The sequence below is a fragment of the Pogoniulus pusillus genome, chromosome 20 (assembly GCF_015220805.1).
Source record: "Pogoniulus pusillus isolate bPogPus1 chromosome 20, bPogPus1.pri, whole genome shotgun sequence".
Lineage (NCBI taxonomy): Eukaryota > Metazoa > Chordata > Aves > Piciformes > Lybiidae > Pogoniulus > Pogoniulus pusillus.
Window position 1 is genome coordinate 933,598 of NC_087283.1, and position 20,391 is coordinate 953,988.

At 45.2% G+C, this 20,391-nt stretch overlaps 1 protein-coding gene across 6 annotated transcripts in view; it reads right to left on the minus strand.

The window, feature by feature from the left end:
- LOC135184285 (transcription initiation factor TFIID subunit 4-like) overlaps nt 1–20,391 on the minus strand; it is a 131,118-nt gene that overhangs the window by 52,417 nt on the left and 58,310 nt on the right. For all 6 annotated transcript variants that reach the window (XR_010305952.1, XM_064159880.1, XM_064159882.1 and 3 more), the window contains exons 12-13: nt 19,109–19,234; nt 12,227–12,283 (exon numbers count right to left, since the gene is read on the minus strand). Coding sequence is in view for 5 of the 6 variants with exons in the window: in XM_064159880.1 (XP_064015950.1) it covers nt 12,227–12,283; nt 19,109–19,234 (183 nt within the window). In the remaining variant the exon portion in view is untranslated. The remainder of the gene's footprint in view (nt 1–12,226; nt 12,284–19,108; nt 19,235–20,391) is intronic.

Genomic DNA, 20,391 nt, shown 5'->3' on the forward strand with positions numbered 1-20,391 from the left:
AGAATCCCTTAATTAATTCTAATCAAAATGATTTTTGCTTTAAATGCTTTCATTTTTCCAACCAGTGGGTGAGGGCAGTGCAATAGCTGCCCCGTTACTGCTGCATGAGATGAATGCCTGCATTCCCCACGCGTAGTCGTTTCTGACTTTTGTGTAAGGATAAACAGCACAAGTGAGCGGTCCAAGAACTGACCTGCTTCAAGAAGGAAATGAGACGTCCTTAGGATCAGCTTTGCAAATGCAGGATTCGTCCCCTTTCACCCCTCAGTCTGCTTCTGCTAAAATTACTTCCCCCACCTCTGAAACAACACATGGGGGGTTAACTCATTTTCAAAGAACTGCAGACTGAAGCTGTGATTTTAAGATCTTAACGATCCTTCCAGCATTAGAAGTCTAAAATGTGTGTCACCACCAGCAGAACAGAAGCATTCCACTCTCTTCTCTGCTCCCTGATCCTTAGCACATGATGATAAGTGAGGAACACAGCAGATTATCCCCTCATTACAGGTTGCTCTTCCTCATCTTGAAAACAAGTCTTTCTGATTTTCCTCTTCTAATTAGGCAACGTTTCCCTGCTCTCTAAAACTGATGTTCAAAATACTGATGCCTAAAAGCCCCTCACCTTTCTGACCAGCCCAGCGTTAAAAAGGTGGGATGAAACCACTAGCCCCTGAGTACTGAGGGATCTGCATGCCTTTGAAGGGTCTTCGGGGCTACAAACGTGAGGAATAGTTAATGATGTTCTCCTACAGAAGAGAGTAAGTGCAGTTAAATTCAGTGGAAAAATTCACACTAAATACTCTGAGAGATCATGAGCAGAGAGCTAAAATCACTTCACGCTATTTGCTGTGCTCATTCTTTCCCCCCAGCAGATGTGAACTTCCCCTAACTTCTCTTAGATGCGTCTCAACATCACCACTCGTAGGCCCGTGCAAAACAGCTCTCAGCAGAGCCCGGGAAGGAGCTCCTTTTAACATCAAGGCACAATGGATAATCTGCTCACAACTGAACTCTGATCTGCCATATGCACAGAGGAAGTGCTCAGCAAACAACCTGTCACAAACGCTTATTGTCCCAGTAACCAACTCACCACAGCACTGTGCTCTGCAAAACAGACTCCAGCACACCATTCCCTGGCACAGACAGCTGGAATTAAACGGGAAGCTACTGCAAAGAGAAAGCAGAGCCAGGCCAAAGCCCCACATTCCTCTTTGCATCTTAAACAACGAAAGCAAAGTGAGGAGATTGGAGAAATGTCCTAAATCAGTGCAAAATCACAACGTTTGGAGCTGGGTTTCAAACAAATAATACACAGGAGGAAAGGTTATGTGATAGATACATTACAAAAGTCTTCTGTATTCAAGTAAAAATGCAGCTGATAAATTATGTTCACAGGAGATGTTCTGATAGCAGCTCTAACAGCAGAGATCCTATCTTTGATAGCAGATTCTATCTAATAACATCAGCTACTAAATCTCTGGTATCAGAGTCTACCTAACATCAGCTATCACATCTCTGACACCAGACTAAACCCAACAGCAGAGGGACAAATTCTCTTTGTTCTGAATACTGTACTGCTGTCAGCTGAGTGACAGAGAGGAATTTCCAGTACTTCAAATGTGAACAGCACACGTTTAAGAAGTGGTAGGAGCAAAAAGGTACTGAGCAGCAAACTGATGATCTTGTGCCATGGAGTTCTCAGCACTCTTGGATGCTGAGTGCCTGCCAATTCCTGTTCACTCAGGAATCGTTTTTAATGCCTCAGTTACAATTACCTGATGATATTTAGGAGACGTACAGCTAGCACTGTTCTTTCTTTTGCATAGCTGAGCACATCACAAAAGTCATCATGTACTGAAATGCTCCCAGAAGCATCAGCTGACAAATCTGCATCAAGAGGAATGTGGCCAGCAGGACTAGAGATGGGATTCTGACCCTTCTGCTGAGACTCCACCTGAATACTGTGGCCAGTTCTGGTGTCCCCAGCATAAGGATACAGAGCTGCTGGATTGAGGCCAGAGGAGGCCACAAAGATGATCCAATGGCTGCAGCACCTCTGCTATGAGGACAAGCTGAGGGAGCTGGGGGTGTTCAGACTGGAGAAGGCTCCAGGGAGACTTTGGAGCTGCCTGTCAGTGCCTGAAGGGATCCTACAGGAAGGCTGTGCAGGGACTTCTGAGAGTGCCTAGAGGCAGGACAAGGGAGGATGGTTTGAAGCTGAGGCAGAGCAGGGTTAGACTGGAGCTGAGGAAGAAGTTCCTCAGTGTGAGGATGGTGAGACTTTGGAACAGGCTGCCCAGGGAGGCTGTGGCTGTCTTCTCCCTGGAAGTGTCTAAGGCCAGGTTGGATGAGGCCCTGAGCAACTAAGTTGAGAGGTGTCCTTGCCCTTGACAGGAGGTTGGAGCAGATGAGCTCTAAGGTCTCTCCATCTTAAGCCATTCTATGAGTCTAATATATACTCTTAACATTACAGTGCCCATGACATTTAAGCGAGCATTATGATTGCTCTAGAGCCAAGCCATGACAAAGACACAGAGCAGAATGCTAGTACCTAGGACTGAAACCAGGACTGCATGCAGCACACACAGAAGCTTAGCTCAATTTTTGTCTCCCTGCGAATTTCTGAGATTAAAACTTGACAACTGGTATCAGGAAACTGTGCCAGTCTCTCATGACCTCAAGTTAGCTCCCTCCTCTGAGAGGTGACAGCTCTATACTATAATGACTTCTGCACCTAAAATAAGCTGCAAGTTTTCAACCTGAGATTAAATTAGAGATGTTTACAGGATTAGCTAGCATGGCTGCACGTTCTTCAGATGCTTCCCAGGCAAGCTGGAGATCTGTATCACTCTATCTTGTGGTCACCTAGATCACTAACAAGGTAAAATAGTTAACAGATGCAATTTCTATTCTTAGGGGGGGAAAACTCACCCCATAGTTGTTTTCTGACACATCCTAGGTAACCCTGGATTCCCTGAACATATTGCTTAAGAAGGAAAATCAAGCAACTGCTGCAGCCAGACCATTATGGAAACAGACAATTTTGTCCAATACTGAATTTACTCTTCCTCAGGAAAGGAGGCTGGAAGTGTTTTGCTTCATTAAACAGTGGTAAATAAAACGAGGTAATAATGTACAGTCATAACTTCCTTTAACCATTACCTGTCACAGTAAGACACAACAGACATCTCTCCACAGTCTACAGGTCTCCTCTGTGGGAGAGCCTTTCACACTCCTCCAGAGGTGGTAGATGGCCACAAGAACCACAAAGTGCTGGGCTGCCTTAAAGCTAAACGCTAGACTTTGAAAACAGACAAAAGGATCCCATTTCTCATAAAAACATCTTCTTTTCTCACCACTCCCACTTCTGTCATGTTTCTAGGAAAGGGGACATTCTCTCTCCTGTACCCAATTAACACCTGACTTCAGTTTTTATGTCCACTTCAATTTCATGTTGCATATTCCAGAGCTTCCTGTACCTGACATATCTGCAAGACACAAGCATGCCTTACAGGGTATTTTTAACAATTATTCTTACTTTCTCAGAGGGAAATTAATAGATTTTCATGCACTTAGCATGTGAACATGGCCATACAGAGCGAAACCTCATTTCAAAACCTGATGTCACAAAACAAGGTGAAGAGAAAGCTTCAGAGATGGCCGTGGTGTTGCTTCTGTCTCAGGAACATAAACATCTGTGCTCACTCTCAACAGATTGCCTAGCGGCAGAGGGAAGAGACACACGAGTGAAAGAAGCCTGCTCCACACTCCAGCCTGCTTATTTAGCTTTTCCCATGGCTGTGCAGAGTCAGTAAAGCCCTGAGCTGCAGTTGCATCACACTGGGTCTCAGCTGGCTCCAGTCCTGCAGATCTGGAGATAGCACCTTTAGGGAAGCTGCGACACCTCCACGCAGACGCTGCAGAAGCACACAGCAGAGAACCCCAGCCACATCTGCCTGACCATCTCCATGGAAAACCGGGAGCTGAGCGCCAACTCAGCACCAATTTTCACAGCTAGGTGAAAACAAACGTCTTACAAATCATTGCTCAGCTGCCTAATAGCATTCAAAACAGAGTAACAGCTTCCAAGTGTTTACGTGTTGGAGCTAATCACATCTACCTGTAGTAAACATACTGGAGAGAAAGCGAGGATCCTGTTTACCCTGTGACTGCCAATAGTGCAGAGCATTCATTTTGAAACCACTCTTTAGTACTAAAAGGGAACCACTTTTTCAGGCTCTGCTGAGCACTACCTCATTATTCAGCTAAGGTGATGTAACTCCTGAGAGGCTCAGAGGCTGACTCAAAGATACTACTTCATGACAAGTAAACTGAAGCTAGGAAAGAGATGCTACCACTGCTACCACCCCTTTCATGGGTCACCGCCTACCTCCCCACCCGGCCTGCAGTTCGGGAGAAGAGCACAGACCTTAGCCACGGGCAGAAACGCTCAGTATGGGCTAAGGCAAAATGGACACTTTTTACCCTCCTGCAAGGGCCGTGAAGCGTTCTTTAAAGCTCTGCCCCAACAAACTACTTGCAAGTGACAGCCAAGGCAAGGTCCACACTACTCATACAGTACGGAAACTGTCACATCCCAGCCCAGTCAGTCAGGTGGTGATGAACCTTGCAGGGCAACTGCAGACTGCTTTTACAAAGCAGGTTTACAGAGCCAGAGTATTTCTTTCAATCTGATTTCACAATCTACTAAAAAAATACTGTAGAGCTGCGGCAATTAATCTGCTGTACCTTACAGATTACTGGAGACAGACTAAAGTGCTGCAGGTAGATAGTGCAACTCCCACGATGTGCCGGCAAGGCGGTCTGAAATCCCTTCTATACATTTTCTCCCATTACTTTAGCTTTAACTCTGCTCCACGAACTCTTCCACCTCCCCCTAACAGGCCAGGAACAGCCCCCGGGTGCTTTGAAAGGCGGGGGTCCCCAGAAGGTGCATTTCAAAGGGGGCTCTGCCCTTGCGAGCGGCCACAGCGCGCAAACACCCGACGAGAGGCGGGGAGCAGGGGCAGATCTTTGTCTGCGGCTCTGGCACAAAGAGGCCGAGGCTGCGTGGGCGGCAGGCGCGCAGCTGATCGCTGCCGGCCAGCTGCCCGCTGCCGGTGCAATGCGCAGCGCCCAGACCGAGCGGGCAGAGGAACAGAGGACTCGGTAGGTGCGCCCCGCTGCCCGCGGCCCCTGTCATGTGAGGCGGAGCGCCCGCAGGAGCTGGGGGCAGATGAAAGCTGGCAGCTGTGCGCTGCCCGCGGCGCTCCCAGGCTGCCGAGCAGGGCTCGCAAACATGTTAGCTCAGCGGCACAATGAAAGCCGCCCTCAGCTGCGCCGGCCAGCCGGGAGCCGCCGCGCAGGCAGCGCGGGGGGAGAGCTGCCCCGCGGGCTGGAGCCCGAGTGCACCTTGACCTCTCCTTGCGAGCTGCTGTGTGGCCGAGCAGGCTGGGTCGCGGCGCCCAAACGTCCTAACAGCCCCTGGGCTTGCTGTGCGGGCAGCCTCCGCCGCTCCCGCGCACGGGCACGGCTGGCGAACGCCGCCCTCTGCTCGCCGAACGGCGGCCGCGGCTGGACTCGGAGCGGCTGCTGGACCAGAGCAGGGCAAGGCCATCTGCTGCGGCGCTCAGGCAGCAGCATCAGGGACCGTTCCACACCCATGGCTTGCTCCAGGTGAAAACAGCTTCCTTGTGCTTTTCTCTTACGGTGATTTTCTCCTCTTCCCCCACCCCCTCTCTTCTTTTTCTAATTTCCTTTTTATCTTTTCTATTTTTGCTTCCACTTTTCCTTCCCTCTTTTTCCCCCTTTTGTCCTTCTGTCCTATATTCACTTCCTGTTTTTCTTCTGTCTTTTTTACTTATTCTTTTGCCTTCGTCTTTTCTTTTTTTTGATTCCCCTTTTTTCCCACACTTGCTCTTTTCCTTCCTTCCACCCCCACCTTCGCTTCAAGAAGGGGCCGGGCTCTTTTCAGTGGTGTCCTGTGACAGGACAGACTGGAACCCAGGAGCTTCCACCTCAACATGCGGAAAAACTTCTTTCGTGTGAGGCTGCTGGAGCCCTGGGGCAGGCTGCCCAGAGAGGTTGTGGAGCCTCCCATCACCCACCTGGACATGTTCCTGTGTGACCTGCCCCAGGTGACCCTGCTCTGGGCAGGGCAGTTGAACTGGATGATCTGCAGAAACCCCTTCTGAACCCTAGCATTCTGTGATACCAGTGATCCTTCTCACACAGTACATTCAAATTTGTATGCGACTCCAGTCAGGGAGCAAACAAAGTTCTAAGACTTTCTAGACAGCAAAGTCTAAAGGAACATGCCAAGAGTGGCTTATATGATGAAGATGCTCCAAGTGTAAGAATTGTGTCTTAAGAAAGGTGGTGTGTTCAACTCCTGCATCAGCAAAACAGCATTTATTTGCTCTTGGAATGCTAGAAGCACCAAAACCAAGCACTGATGATCTCTAAACCAGAGCTAGGCAGTGTCTGCACACTAAAATCCTGCATCACTTTCCAACTGCATCAACATGGTTTTGTAGAAGGAAATTAGGATGTTGGGCAGGATTGGATTTCATTTAGATTTCTGCTAGACTAATGAGGTAATCCTGGGTCAAGCTTGGGTTAGAGAAGACCGAAAAAAACCCAACCACCTAGCCCCTGACTCAACTCCAATTAATATACATTTTACCTAAGCAAGACTGAAACAATTTGCCTCAGTTGGAAAATATCATGGCCATTCCTTTGATCTCCTGGCATTTCTCTGCCAATTACCCAGTTTTCTGCCAGGGTAACACCACACTGCAGCTTCAGTCCAACAACTGACATCACTTCAGCCCAAAGCACAGGAAAGGATGTTGGAAGTGTCACAGTCTTTGGCTTTACAGAGAAATGTCCAAAATGTCCTGCTGCACAGCAAGGCCACGAGGACATGGCAGGGAAACGCCTGATCCTTGGAAAGAAAGGCAGCTTGCTGGCAAAAGGCACTGTCTTTACATTTGAAGTGACAGCAAGTTTTGAAGATCCACACACTGAGATTCAGATGCTGTTTACAGACTTTGGTTTGTTCAGCAGCAGTACTTGCAGATGCAGATACAATACCATTCCTCTCCTGGCCTTCCCAGGAGCTCAGAATCCACAATTTTTACCTGTCACTATGATATCTCCATACAGCCGAAGTAGCATCTACTCAAAAGGGAAAAAACCCAAACAGTTAACCCAGCAATATTTCCCTCGAAGTACTCTGAGTGGAAGCAGACAGGAAAGCATCTCTCTGAGCTGCAGGTTTAACATCAACATTAGAAACGGCTGCAGCACCTCTAGGAAAGTCTTGCACTACATAGAATCACAGAATGGTTTAGGTTGGAAGGGATCTCAAAGATCATCCAGTTCAGTTCACGGCAGTGCTGCATAGGCTTAGCAGTACCAGAAGAGTCTGAAGCACTTTTCTGGGTTCCAACAACAGCCTAGTGGCTAAGGGAGAGCGTAAATAAAGTGACTCTTATCTGACTTTCTACGTGTGTTGACAAAAATGCTGCAGCACGGCCCCAGCATTGGTAACCTGATGCTGACAGCCATTTATGAAACAACTCAGTTCTGAAGGACCATTACTGCTTCAGCTATCATATTCCTAGCTCTTCCTTCTTTCCACCTGCTGACCCTCAGATGGGTTAGAGGGCTAAGTGGAAATTTAATTTGAACTTATTTCTGGCCAAGTGTTCCATTTCTCAGTGGAATGTTTTCTAAGAAACCTTTTTAAGAGAAGGTTGTTGTTTTGGAATCAATACTTTTATGTCAGGCATGATAAAGTAGAAACCTCCCTCATTCACACTTCTCATCAGGAGAGAAGCTGCGTTACCAGTACAATCCTTCAGGACTTTGAGTGTGCTAAGAAGGTGACTAAATGAACTTACCAAGCAAACTGAAATCCTTTCCATTTGCTTTTCCTTTCCATTACTGCCTTACAAAAACAACAGTTTACTGCAGCTCCCCTACTCAAACACTTTAGAAGAAACCACTCCCCCTAAGTTGATAAATCTGAGTAAAACCTTCATCATCTAATTGTGAAATATGTGATGCTAGAGTTTCAGTAATGATGAGACAGGTCACCTTGTTCTGTGGGATTTAAAATGTCTAAGGCAGCAGCTGAAGCCACACAAGACACACATCATCTGGTGTCTGTATTTCGTTATTAGTTTTAAGGAACAGAGGGATCTGTACAATGGCTTGAGTTGGAAGTGACCTTAAAGCTCATCCACTTCCAACCTGGCCATAGGCAGGGACACCTCCCACTAGCCCCGGTTGCTAAAGGCCCCATCCAACCTAGCCTTGAACACCTCCAAGGAGGGGGCAGTCACAGCCTCCCTGGGCAACCTGTTCCAGTGTCTCCCCACCCTCACCATAAAGACTTTGTTCCTACTCTCCAGTCTGAATTTCCCCTCCTCAAGCTTCAATCCTACAGTTCCTTATCAAATCCTATGGCTTCTTAGATAACTATGTCTGCTAATGGTAACTTTTGTGCATTCAACTCAGAGAGGCTACAGAAGACACTGCAGACAGTCCCCAAGCAGAGTGGCTACCACAATGCTGCAGTGGATATAGCTCCTCCTGGGAGCATGGGGAAAACCTGCCCCTGCTCTGCTGATGCAAGCACTGGGTACTCCCAAAGCTCCTAGCTAGTTCCACAGTCACAAAAGTAACCTGATGAAACACATATCACTGTTTCAGGACCTAAGGCAGCCTTGGAAGGATGAGCTGTCTGTGCTGACAGAGGTAAGCCACAGGTTGGCCTCTGTCTTCCCTTGAACTTGGGACAGCTTCTGAGCATCGACAGGTCTGAGATTTCACTGGTGTGGTTAACAAGGGCATCTGAGAATAGACTCAGCTGAGTGTTATCTGAACTGATCTAGGTCCTGGACACATGCCCAGACATTTATGGTGTCTACTCTAAGGTTGCATTATTATGCAGTACTCTTGGTTGGTGATGACACACAGAGTTTAACCAAGTTAATCTTTCAGGATCAGACTCATCTACTTCTAAATTATAAAGTTTTTAGCCAGCTGACACTGAATATATAGAAACGTCTCCAGGCCCAAAAGGACATTCAAGGTCTTACCTTCTCTGCCTCCCTTTAAATCTATTCCCTGACTGAACTAACACAGTGTTGGCCTGTGTGTGAAACCTGACTGGTAGGGCTCTGCGAGAGGGCCGTCTGCAGGTGAGCCTGCCTTCTGCTTTGCTAAGTATCTGAACATGACTGAAACTGATTTAGGTTTGGTTTAAACAACATGCAGAGCAGTTTGAAGCCTGGCTGATCAATGGAGTTGCAGAACCAAACATAAAATAATCTCCACCTTACCAAATTCAGTTCTCAGTGTGTCCACAGGACACGCTTTCTTAGAAGACACCCTCGAGCAAGAGGGGCACTTGTTAACAGTATGGAGTCTCCTCATGTTTTGAAAAGTTATTAAGTATTTCAAAGACTTTCTTGAAGACTTCTTTTCACTTTTGCCCTCTGACTTTTATCTTCACTAAGAATCTTGGGCTTTATTCCCTTTAACAGGCTTCATACCTGGGTTATGTTTGGCTTAGCTAGTCGCCCATTTCTGGCTGGCAGGGAAGCAGGGTGCAGTACCGATCACACTGGTTTGAAGAGGATGGTTACACACTGGAATTGAACACTGGTTCCCTTCCAGAGCATGGTGCTGGCCTCCTGATCAGCAGAAGGAATGCAGAAGTGGAACTGCACAAATGCAGGCACACTGCAAAGTCTGGAACTTTCTCCATTTCCAGAATGCAATAATGACATTCTCAGCTGCTTTGTGACAGGAAAAACTGACCTGTCTGACAGCCACGTCGTTAAAGAAGGAGCACAAGCTGAACATGCTTTAGCCTTCCCAGATGGCCTCTCTATGCTTTTGATAATACTACCAAGTAGCCAATACTGACCAGAAGGGTGTCTGAGCAACAGAGGTCTTCAAGCAATATTCAAGACACAGAAATCATGGAAAACCAGCTTCAACTGCAACTTATTACCAAAGCTGACAGTACTGCATTCATCAGCTCACAACCTGGAAGAAGCCAACTTTCCCTCTCGGTTCTGGGCCAGTCACACATGTAAGAGCAGCCCAGCTGGCAGTCAGCTTTTAGTGGCTTGTTACATTTTTGTAAGGCTTGATCCAAACCTTTTAATTTTAAATAACAAATGCATGCCAAAGACACTCTATCTAATAATCAGCTTTTTATACTATGCAACTGGTTATTTTGTTCAGTGTCAGCTCAATTCGAGACATTAGCACTTATTCAGTATCCAAGGCAGAAAAGAATATGAACAAATGTTAACTCCAAATCTTGCCAGAACCTCCTCGCCTATGCAAAAGTTAATGCAAAAGAACATGGTTTTATTAAATATGGTTGAATATTTTAGGTGCAAGTCTCTAAACTAGTTGAAGAAAGAGCTTTAGAACCCTAATTACTAAAAAGAGAGACAAGCTCGAATTTCTTAGCATCAAATACGTAGACTGAAATTCAAGTTCCGAGGCAGGCAGGGTGCCAGCACATCCTAACCTTCGTTAGCAGGCTGGGAACAAAGGCAAAGGCACAAAACCAGAGGGTGCAGCACCCAACAGAAATCCTCCCATGCACCCTGCACTCATTTCAGCACCTCCTCATCCTGTCCAGCAACACTGCTGCTTTACAACCGCACACCAGTTGGACACCAGCATTTTAAAGGAGGTTACCACCACCACATTTGCTGCTAGCACTCTTCTCGTCCCTCAGAACACATTTCCTGCCCTTTCTTTCACTCCCATGTCAGCATAGCTCTCCCTCTAGTGGGTAAGAAACAGTTTCTATGGACAGCCTGCTCTTCCAAAGGCAAGGACGAGCTCCTGCAGACAGCCCACAGGCAACAGCACTGGCATGAGTGCCAGCCTTCCACGACAGCTAGAGAGAGCAGCGGCAGCAGCAGCAGCCCGCCTCCTAGAAAGCGTGTTTTCACTAGCCCTCCTGTTTACTTCCTCCCCTTCCCAGTGGCCAAAGCAGAACGCAAATCCTGTGCCAGCCCTTTCCTTTCTAGCTTGCTTTGGCTCCCAGCGGCAGGGCAGTCTCAGCTCTCGGCTCTACAGCAGGGGCTGCCTGCCACCCCTTCTTTTCAGCAAGCCCATTCTTCCTTCGCACACACCGGCAAAATCCTGCGTCTTCCCCTGCCGTGGAACCTGATGATTTCATTTGACTACTCGCTTGACAATCCCAGCTCTGGAAACACTAAACCAAGGCCTAATGTTTAGAAGAACTCATTTAAACAAATCTTACTACATAATGGAAAAGAGCCAAATCAACCCCAGCCCTCTGCTTGGATGTTTTGGGCTGTTCTGCACAGCTCGGAGAGCTGCAGAGCCTGCCACAGGGATGCAAACCAGGCAGCACAGCTCCACACCCCAGCATTTGTTCTGTGCATCTTTCTGCAGAGACTACCTTCCAGTGCTCAATGATTACTTTCTAATGCATACATCCAAGACAGCTGGCTAAAAAAGCCCAACCCACTACAGCATCAGTTTGCTGCAGATGATGTTAGTGAATTTTCAAACCAGGAATGACTTGGAGCTGATAGATGTTTTAGTCTAATTGATTTAAGTTACAACTCCATCCTAAGCCACCGGATGCCTTAAGCAAAGGACAGCTACACTCATTTACAGCAAATTAAGGCACTGAGCAGCTCCCAAATTGTTACTCTTGGAATACCATATCTAAACTTCCTCTGGAATTCTTGGGCAGTTTTTTAGGTTACTGCAGTTTTCCATGCTGAGTAACCAGTCTGCTGAGCCATGCTGGGGGGGGGCATGCCTGGCAACGACACTGCTTTAAAGACTCACCAGAACAAAACTGTTAAGCAGCAGGTTTCTAAGAGCATGGCATTTTACACAGAGACAAAGGCATAGATTTCCCACCAAAATCTAGTGCTGCTGCCACCAACAACCCAACAAAAGCTACAGCTACCTAAAATGGAAATGAAAATGTAATGTATGGAAATATTCTCTTACAAAATCTCCTTAGGCTTCACATGTATTAATGTATTAGTTTGCAAACAGAAAGATCAAAGGCAAGGCAACAAATACATCCTAAAAAGTTTTTAGTCAGATTTTTATTAACGATATACAAGTAGCAAGGCATAAAAAATTAATATGTTCAAGCCTTGAAATGTCAAGTGTAATGATCTCTAGCTCTGCTTACCTCCTTTGCTTTTTGTTTCAGTCTGGCTTGCTCTGGGTCTTCTTGCCTTGAGCGACTCTAGATGTTTAAAAGAAATGGGGGAAAGCGGTTAGCAGCTGGCTGAAGAACCCCTCATCTCCTGCAATAACTTACAGAACAGCAAGGGCAGGGGCACAGGGTATAAGGTGCCAAAGATGGGATGCTTAAATTCGTAGCAGTGTGATTTCAAACCCACAGGCATCACCCAACAGACTCTTAAACATTCAGCCACAAATAGGATCTACCCTGGCTTTGAATGATGACACTCCCCCCACACACACCACGGTTTGGTCAATGCCAAAGTTTCTGTACAGCTTCAGGTTTCAGTTATTTACTACCAACAGACATGAGCATAAGGAAGTGCCTCCCCTTCCATCCTCTCAGCTTTGCCATTCAAACCCCTGACAGTCACTGGTTCCTAAACTGCTTGCAACCAAGATTTCGTTCAGCTGTTGGTAGAAAATGTGGAGTTGCTCTCCCAAACAGTTAATCTTCCTAATGAAGATGTTACTATCCACAGAGCTCACTTGGAGCACAGCACAGAAATAAACACAATTTAAACTCATTCATGCACTACTAATAATATTAATGTTGTGATTTTTGAAGCTGCAGAAATATTGCCAAATGGCAGCTTTTGGCTTTCCCTTCAGAACCAGGAACAAAAGCCCTAAAACCCCATTAAGAAAAACTGTTTAATTGCAATAATAACCCATAACAGTACATTTCTGCAGCTATAGACTGGTTTACAGCCATATGTTAAAATGATTAAATTCTTATTTATGCTCACTAAGCACGTTCCAGTGGATGGAACTCAGAACCTGAGAGGTAGATAATACAGGCAGTCTGCGTGGTTGGTCAGTATTCAGAAGAACTTGAATAAAACCTTGTGAGAAGCTCCAATAAAACCTGAGATATCCATGGAAAACTGTTGTTCCTGATACCTGAAAGGTGTAATTGTTTTATTTTGGTGCTTCTTTGACATTTCAAGTGATATGATTCACACAACTCCCAAAGGAAGAAGAACATCTATGCCCTCTCCTAGCTCTGCTTCTCTGCTGAAGGCAGACCTGAAATCTGAAAGAATGAGCTTGCAAACTTCCACATGCTCAGAACTGTCTCCCCACTCTTTGGCTTTTTTATAAGCCAATCTGTTGAAAACAAGCAAAGGGAGAGAGGTTTTGAGGCTAAGGGGCCACGCACTATTTTTTATATACCCAGACAGAGCCTTGACTGGAACTTGGTACACAGGGCTCCAGCAGCACTGAATCCTCCATCCTTTTCCCTGGGTTTGTTTTGGTTTTTAAACTGAGATTTTTTTTATTTCAGATAATAGAGGACACATAAAAACCAGTGATGACCAAGCATGGCCAAATTAAACAACAATGAGACTTTTATGAGATGTGATAGGACAAGAGAGAATGGGTTGAAGTTTGGAGAGGACAACTTTAGACTGGAGATTAGGAAGAAATTCTTGCCAGTGAGGGCAGGCAGACAATGGCACAGGTTGCCCAGGGAGGTTGTGAATGGAGGTGTTCAAGGCCAGGATGGATGAGGCCTTGAGCAACCTGTGCTGTCCCTACCCATGGCAGGGGAGTGGAACTTAGGATCTTTAAGGTCCCTTCCAACCCATTCTATGAATCTATCAGTCTACATACTTGACACCACCAACTAGTGCTATTGTACCTGCTAGCTCAGCAGGCAGTTTGACAGCACAGCATCCGCAGTAGCAAGAAATTAAAATCTCTAGATAGCTAATGACCAGATTTGACTCTCAGATTGTAGTTGTGCCAACCAAGAAAGAATTTCCAATTTAACTTAGGCTGAGATTCCTTATAACTGTAGCCAGACAAGAGTGTAGATACCCTGATCCAGTGAATGTGTTGAGAACAAAAAGGCATTGAAGAAGGTGTGTGGATCTGCAGAGAGCTGGGGGACTCTCTGCAGCAGAGCGATTGCTAAGAACTTGATGATATTTGTAGCCATTAGGCTGAAATAGAAACAAAAGCCCAGAGCCCATTCAGTGAGTTGCTTCTCTAGGAGATGGATTTAGGTAGCCACTTATGAACCAAGATGAATTAGGTCCTTGCTCTGTCACCATGTTCAATTATTGTGTACCTCAGTTTCTCCAGTATGAGGATAGAGAAATATTTAGCCCTTTCTTGGGTTTTCATGATAAATTTATAAAGGTACAGTGAACTTCTTTTGCATTCTGAGTCTTGCAATGAAGGCAGCACAGAAATACAACGTGTTGTTATCCCACTGTATGAAGCTGAACCGTCTGCCAAATGCAAAGCACAAGTTAAAAGCACTTCAGCTTAAGGAGAATGCAAAGTGTCCTAGGAGAATCAAGCTGAGACTTCTAACACTGGAACCAAGTTTCTACAAGAAAGTGATAGAATCCTGGAAAACACTCCAGATCTGTGCTGTGTTTGGAGGCGCTGCAAGGAAAATTAAAGCAGCAGAGGCAAAGTAACTTTGCAATTTCCTGGACTCCCCAAGTGAAGCAAACACTCTGCCAGTGCTACAGATAAAAAACAACACAGCTAGACCTTGGATTTTTCTTTTTTTTTTTTTTTTCAAAAAGAAGCTGCCTGACTAAAAGTAGATCTGGAGGTGAAGATAATCTGAAAAAGCAGACCCCAAAAGCAGGCGATTTACCTGCGTACCCCTCCAGCTCATTCACGATAAATAGGAATGATTGCAGAGGGGCAAGCAGGCACTCAGCTCCTGCCTAACACAGAGCAGCATCTTCCCAGCAATGAGGATTTAAAACACCTGATGATGTTGGCTATAAAGCCCCAGACTGCAGGTGAAGGCAGAATGATTCATTTAGAATAACAGAACATCTGGAGTTACTCCTTGGCTCTGCACCACGTGGCCTTTGCAAAGATCTCGGTCTGGCTCTCCTTTCAGACCAGGAGGGTTCCCACCTTACACTGCCTGTGCCACTCCTGCTGCAGGGAACGCTCAAAAATAATGCGGAATTTAGCTGTCATTTTCTGTTACTTTTTGTGCTCAAGCAACTTCTAACCAATTTCCTTTTTTAACAGATTAAGAGTAGGTCACTTTCCTGCTGCCTACCATCTCAGCTTACAAACCAGGAAGCCTCAGAAACAAACCCACCAGCGTGTAGGGGCTAGAACATGACAAAGCACACACGGAGCAGTTTGTTAATTCTTCACTTGGTGATCTAACATCAATGATGAAAGGCTCCTTCACTGCCAATGCAATGCAGACTAAAGCAAACAGAAGCAAATGAAAATGTCAAGCTTAGCAGAAGTGCCTAGATAAGCTTTAAAAATGTCACTGGCTTCTCTTTACACTCCACTCCACACGTGAGGATCTTTTCCCCCTCTGAAGAGGTGGAACAATTCTGCTGCTGCTCAGCCTTTGCAGCTGTCTCTATGTCACTGTTTTTCTTCACCAATTATCTTAACTGTTCTACATTTAACTTTTGTCCAGCTTCTAGCTAATCATTGCTAGGCTTTGTTAATTCCACTTTACCTTTTTCCAGCAATGTCATCTCCTGGTTTTGGCTTTTTCTTCCCCTCCCCTTTCCCTTTCCCTCTGAATACTTCATGTCTAGGTCTGCCAATAAAGCAAGCTGGGTTTACGTAAGGTATTTTCATGTTGATGAATAAACACCTTCAGAAGTAGGCAGCTTCCCATAGTCACTTTAGAGCAACCTAGAGCTGATCCTAACCAGGTAATATATTTTCAGACACAGCAAATGCTGTCTCCTACTGAGAACTTCTTCAGCAAACCAGGTTTGCTAGCATTTCTCCCAAATACAAGCTGCTTTTATTAGCCCAGACAGCCTGATATTTTAATTGTTAAGAATGAAAGTGCTCTGTGTTAAAAACTTGCTATCGTATTTATCTGAACACTGCAGAGATCACACTGGCTCTATGGAAATAGGAGATTTTCAAAGTATGAAAAGCAGCATATGTTAAATGTCTGTATGCAAAACACATTAAAAATAGGAGGTGTCATTTACGTGTTACCAAACTCCCTAACGTTCCAAACCTCAGGTTTGCCCCTTGCTTGTGTCAAGGAAGAATGCCACCAAGACAGATACCAAATATGTGTTGCAGCACAGCTTAGGGAAGAGGATTTTGCCTGCAATTTGAAAGCAATAGAATTTTTAAAGTAATAAAGCTACCTCTACCTGATGGAATACTTCAATGTATGTAACACCTCTGCCTAAAAAGGGAAGCTACTCTGTCTGTGCAGAGGAGCAGACTAAGGGCCCTTCCAATGGACTCAATCACCATTCAGGACTCTGCTCTAATGTACCACGTACATTTTGTACATTTTGTCCCACTAACAATTTTGAAGCTAAACTTGCATTAGAAAACGTCTCACAGGGACTCTCCTCCTAAAGACATCTCCTGCATGTAGCAACATCTGATCCCAGTGCAGGCACTTATAGCTCCTGCTCCCTCTTCCCAGTCCATACACTGGAGCCTTTAATGCTTCAATCCATCTTTTTTCATTAGATAAAAGCAAAAAGTCACAACTGCAGGTGCTGTACTATTGAGAGCCACTGCTGTGCCAACAGTTTCAATTTTAAACCTATTTTCCCCATTGATGACATTAGAACTTCACCCCACGGCTGTACCAGCCTATAACTTTCACTTTTAATTAAAGAAATTAAATTGGCAACATGAAACACTTTGCTTTCACATTAGCTTTGTTAATAAAAAGTGAAGTTAAAAGCAGCATAGCTGAGGGTAAAACCCTATCCAGAGCCACGACCACAGTGAGGTGGAATGCAAGAGGACAGGCCTGGGAAAAGATTTATTTTAAAATCATTCAAATTGAAGGAACAAACTCCTAAAAAATCCAGGAAATTATCTCGACACAATAATTCCCTCTATGCTCTCCTCTCCTCAGAAGTGAGTTACAAGTTCCTGCTCAGAGAGCCTTCATCTCAGGGAGAGCTGCAGCACATCCACTGTGCTCTCAGAAGAGAGGGCAGGGACTAAATTGGTGTGACGGCTGAGCTCGTCTCTGCCTCACAGAGGCAGCCCCTTCCAGTCATCACAGACGTGTGTGCAGAGAAATCTGCATTGCCAAACTCCAATGATCTCTCTCCAATAAAAAGAAGCCCTTCAGCCCACAGTCCTATAAAAATCACTCTCCTCCATCAATATCAATTAACTCTGCAAACAACCCCGACCATCATTTCCCATTTCCTCCAGCAATTATTCTTCTCGCAGAACAGATCCTTCTCCTGGGACAGTGGCATTCGAGACACCCACATTCACAGGTTGCCTCGGGTTGGAAGGGACCCTCAAAGGACATCTTGGCCACCTGATAGGCTCATGCAGCTAACACAGAGCACTTCAGAATAGTCAGGCCAATAAATGTATTGGAAATTAATTACTTTGCTAATAAAATAAGCAAGTATTTAGCCAGTTTCAGCATATGAATTACCATGGTAGTTTAAACATGATCCACCTGATTACAGACTGTCATAAAGGTATCACTCATGGATTTGCTGATAACAAGGCCAATCCCAAGCTGTACCCCTCTGCTGCAGAAAGCATCACTTTCTCTAAAAATCAAGTCAGAAATAAACAGACCAAACCAAAACCCCAACCACAAAATCCTCTTCTCCCTGCTGCCCGCCCTTTTCCCACAGTTAGCCCAGAACCTGGTTCAGCTGATGCCCACGGCCTGCCTTTCCAGCTTTTGGAAGTGGCTATAAAAGCAGCAGGAATGCACCTTTTACTGTAGCTGGGGGTTTCTGTTTGTATTTTCCCCCTCCCTTTTTGTTGTTGTTGTTGTTGTTTTGTTTGGTTTGGTTTGGGTGGCTGTGTTTTTTTTAGGAAGTCCACACAACAGCACCATGTCAAATGTAAAGGTGAATTCCTCAAGTGATTTTAGTCTGGCTTTTGACCTTTCTGCAGTCTTAAGACTCTCCTCAGCTCTTCTTGCTCTTTCCTGTACCAGTCACTGAAGACAGATTCCAAAGTTCCCTGCTCCTGCATACATGTGGAAACAACAGCCAGTGGGTTCTTACTGGCAAAACAAACAAGGGTGAAGAGTTGACTTTCCTTTTAAAGAGCCTGCACTCCACAGATGTGTTTCTACACAAACTGCTCCTTCTTGGTGCCATTTTCACTTCACTCTGATTCACCTTTTAGGGAGATAACCCCAAAGTAATGACAGACAAGGCAGCCACAGTCTCTCCTTCCACAGCTTCTCTATTTGACACATCTGGATGTTTGAAACAGGAGTTGTTCCAGCTGCAGGAGCTGACTGGATCTCAGGGTTTCCAGGACCAATGTGTCTTTCAACACTTCCATTCTAACAAGACTTCCTAGGAAGTGGATTAGAACAGTGCTTTGGGCTATATGTTCTAGATAGTATTGCATACATTAAGCATACTGAGCAACCTGGGCTGCTTTAAGATGCCCCTGCTCACTGCAGAGAGGTTAGACAAGATGACCTTTAAAAGGTTCCACAAACCATCCTGCAATTGTGGAATATGATGCAGAGCTTGAGAGGTCCAGGGGGTTGTGCCAGCTCCTGCAACAGTCCAATCTTGTTTTCAGCGCTGGGGCTTTTAATGAAATTCTAAGTTGTGTTGCTATTTTATTTCACCTACTTGTTTCACAAACATCAGCCCCTCTCTGCCCTATTCCCAAGAACTCATCCAGTTCTGAGCTGTATCTTGCAAACCCAAGAGCATTCCAGCCAGGCTGGTATGGAGGTAGCATGACTTCAGGAACTAAAGCTGTGAGGTCACAACAACTGCATCTTCTTGCACGAAAGAAAAAAGCATTTGTGAAATGGATGGCACAGAATTAGAGAGCTGTTGGAAGACTATCAATTGGTAAGTAGTGTAAAAAATACCTTGGCAGCCTTCAGCAAGATTTCCCTCTCCTGTTCGTCTTTCCTTTGCTTTTCCAAGCGCTCCAACTGCTCAAAAAACTTGAGCTGTGACCGAACGTCTGTAGCTTGCTCATACCACTCGTCATCCTGCAAGAGAAGAACGTTTCACTCCAACAGGCAGTGCCATCAGACCCCACGTTCAAAGAAGACTGGGGGTGTTACATATCCCAATGTTCCCAGAGTGAGAAATAGTGTTAAAATAATCATTAAACTTTTTCCCCTCCTTTTAAGCTGGAGAGAATAAAGGCAGCCTGTGGTTAATGGTGCAGCTAGAATCTATTTAATTGGTATCTCAGTAAATTTAAAAAAGAAAGAGGATTGATTTATCATCACCAGAGACATCACAGAGTGAAAAAAAAACAAACCAAACCCAGACTTACTGACTAAAAACCCCTGAGATGCTTTGTTATTGAGCAATCCTAAACATAAGATATAAGCCTGGCTGTAAGCTGCAATTCCACTATTTGTGCTCATCCTGAACCAGGACCAGAGTGATCAAGATGCAGCGTTATAAAAGCATCAAAGCTAAACACTTAGCTGGAGAGAAGCCTCTAATTGTAATTAAACTTGAAGAACTCTATGACAACTAAAGGCAGGCAAGCTTTCCTAGTAGCCAGCAAACAGTAAGGATTTATGGCACAAGCTGCATGGGGAACACTCAGAATGTCAGAAGGAAGTTATCCATATTACTTGCATCTCATTTATCTGCTTAATATGTTCCTTTTGCTATGAATTCAAAGCAAACCATTCATCAAGGAGACTGTAGTGAAAATGCTATGGTTAAATAGAAAACAACATTCAGTTTTTGTCTAAGAAGCCATTAAGATATTTTAAATGCAGCTTTGGCTTAATGTAGCTTAAACAAAGTGTTTTCTTCCCAGACACCATCCTAGGGAGAAGGAAGAAGGGATCTGACACTGCTGAAGAGGAAAGAAAGGAGATTCTGCTTCTAGTCCAATGTAACAGAATAGGTCCCTCAACTGCAAGGCAAGGTTTGGGTGGGTAACATGCAGGCATGGTAGCCTGGAGTTTTCCAGCAGTTTTGCTATCACAGTCATGCTGATTGCAGTCACAGACCCCAAAGATCTGTTCTTACAAATGCCATGTCCAGCAGTGACTCAGAAACACGTGGGCAAAGATACAGTCCAAACTGTTTGACTATGCTTGCACTCAAGGTCAAAGCCAAATAAAACCCCCAAAAGCCCAAATGGGAGCTCCTCAATGTAAATATCATCTCAGGCAAT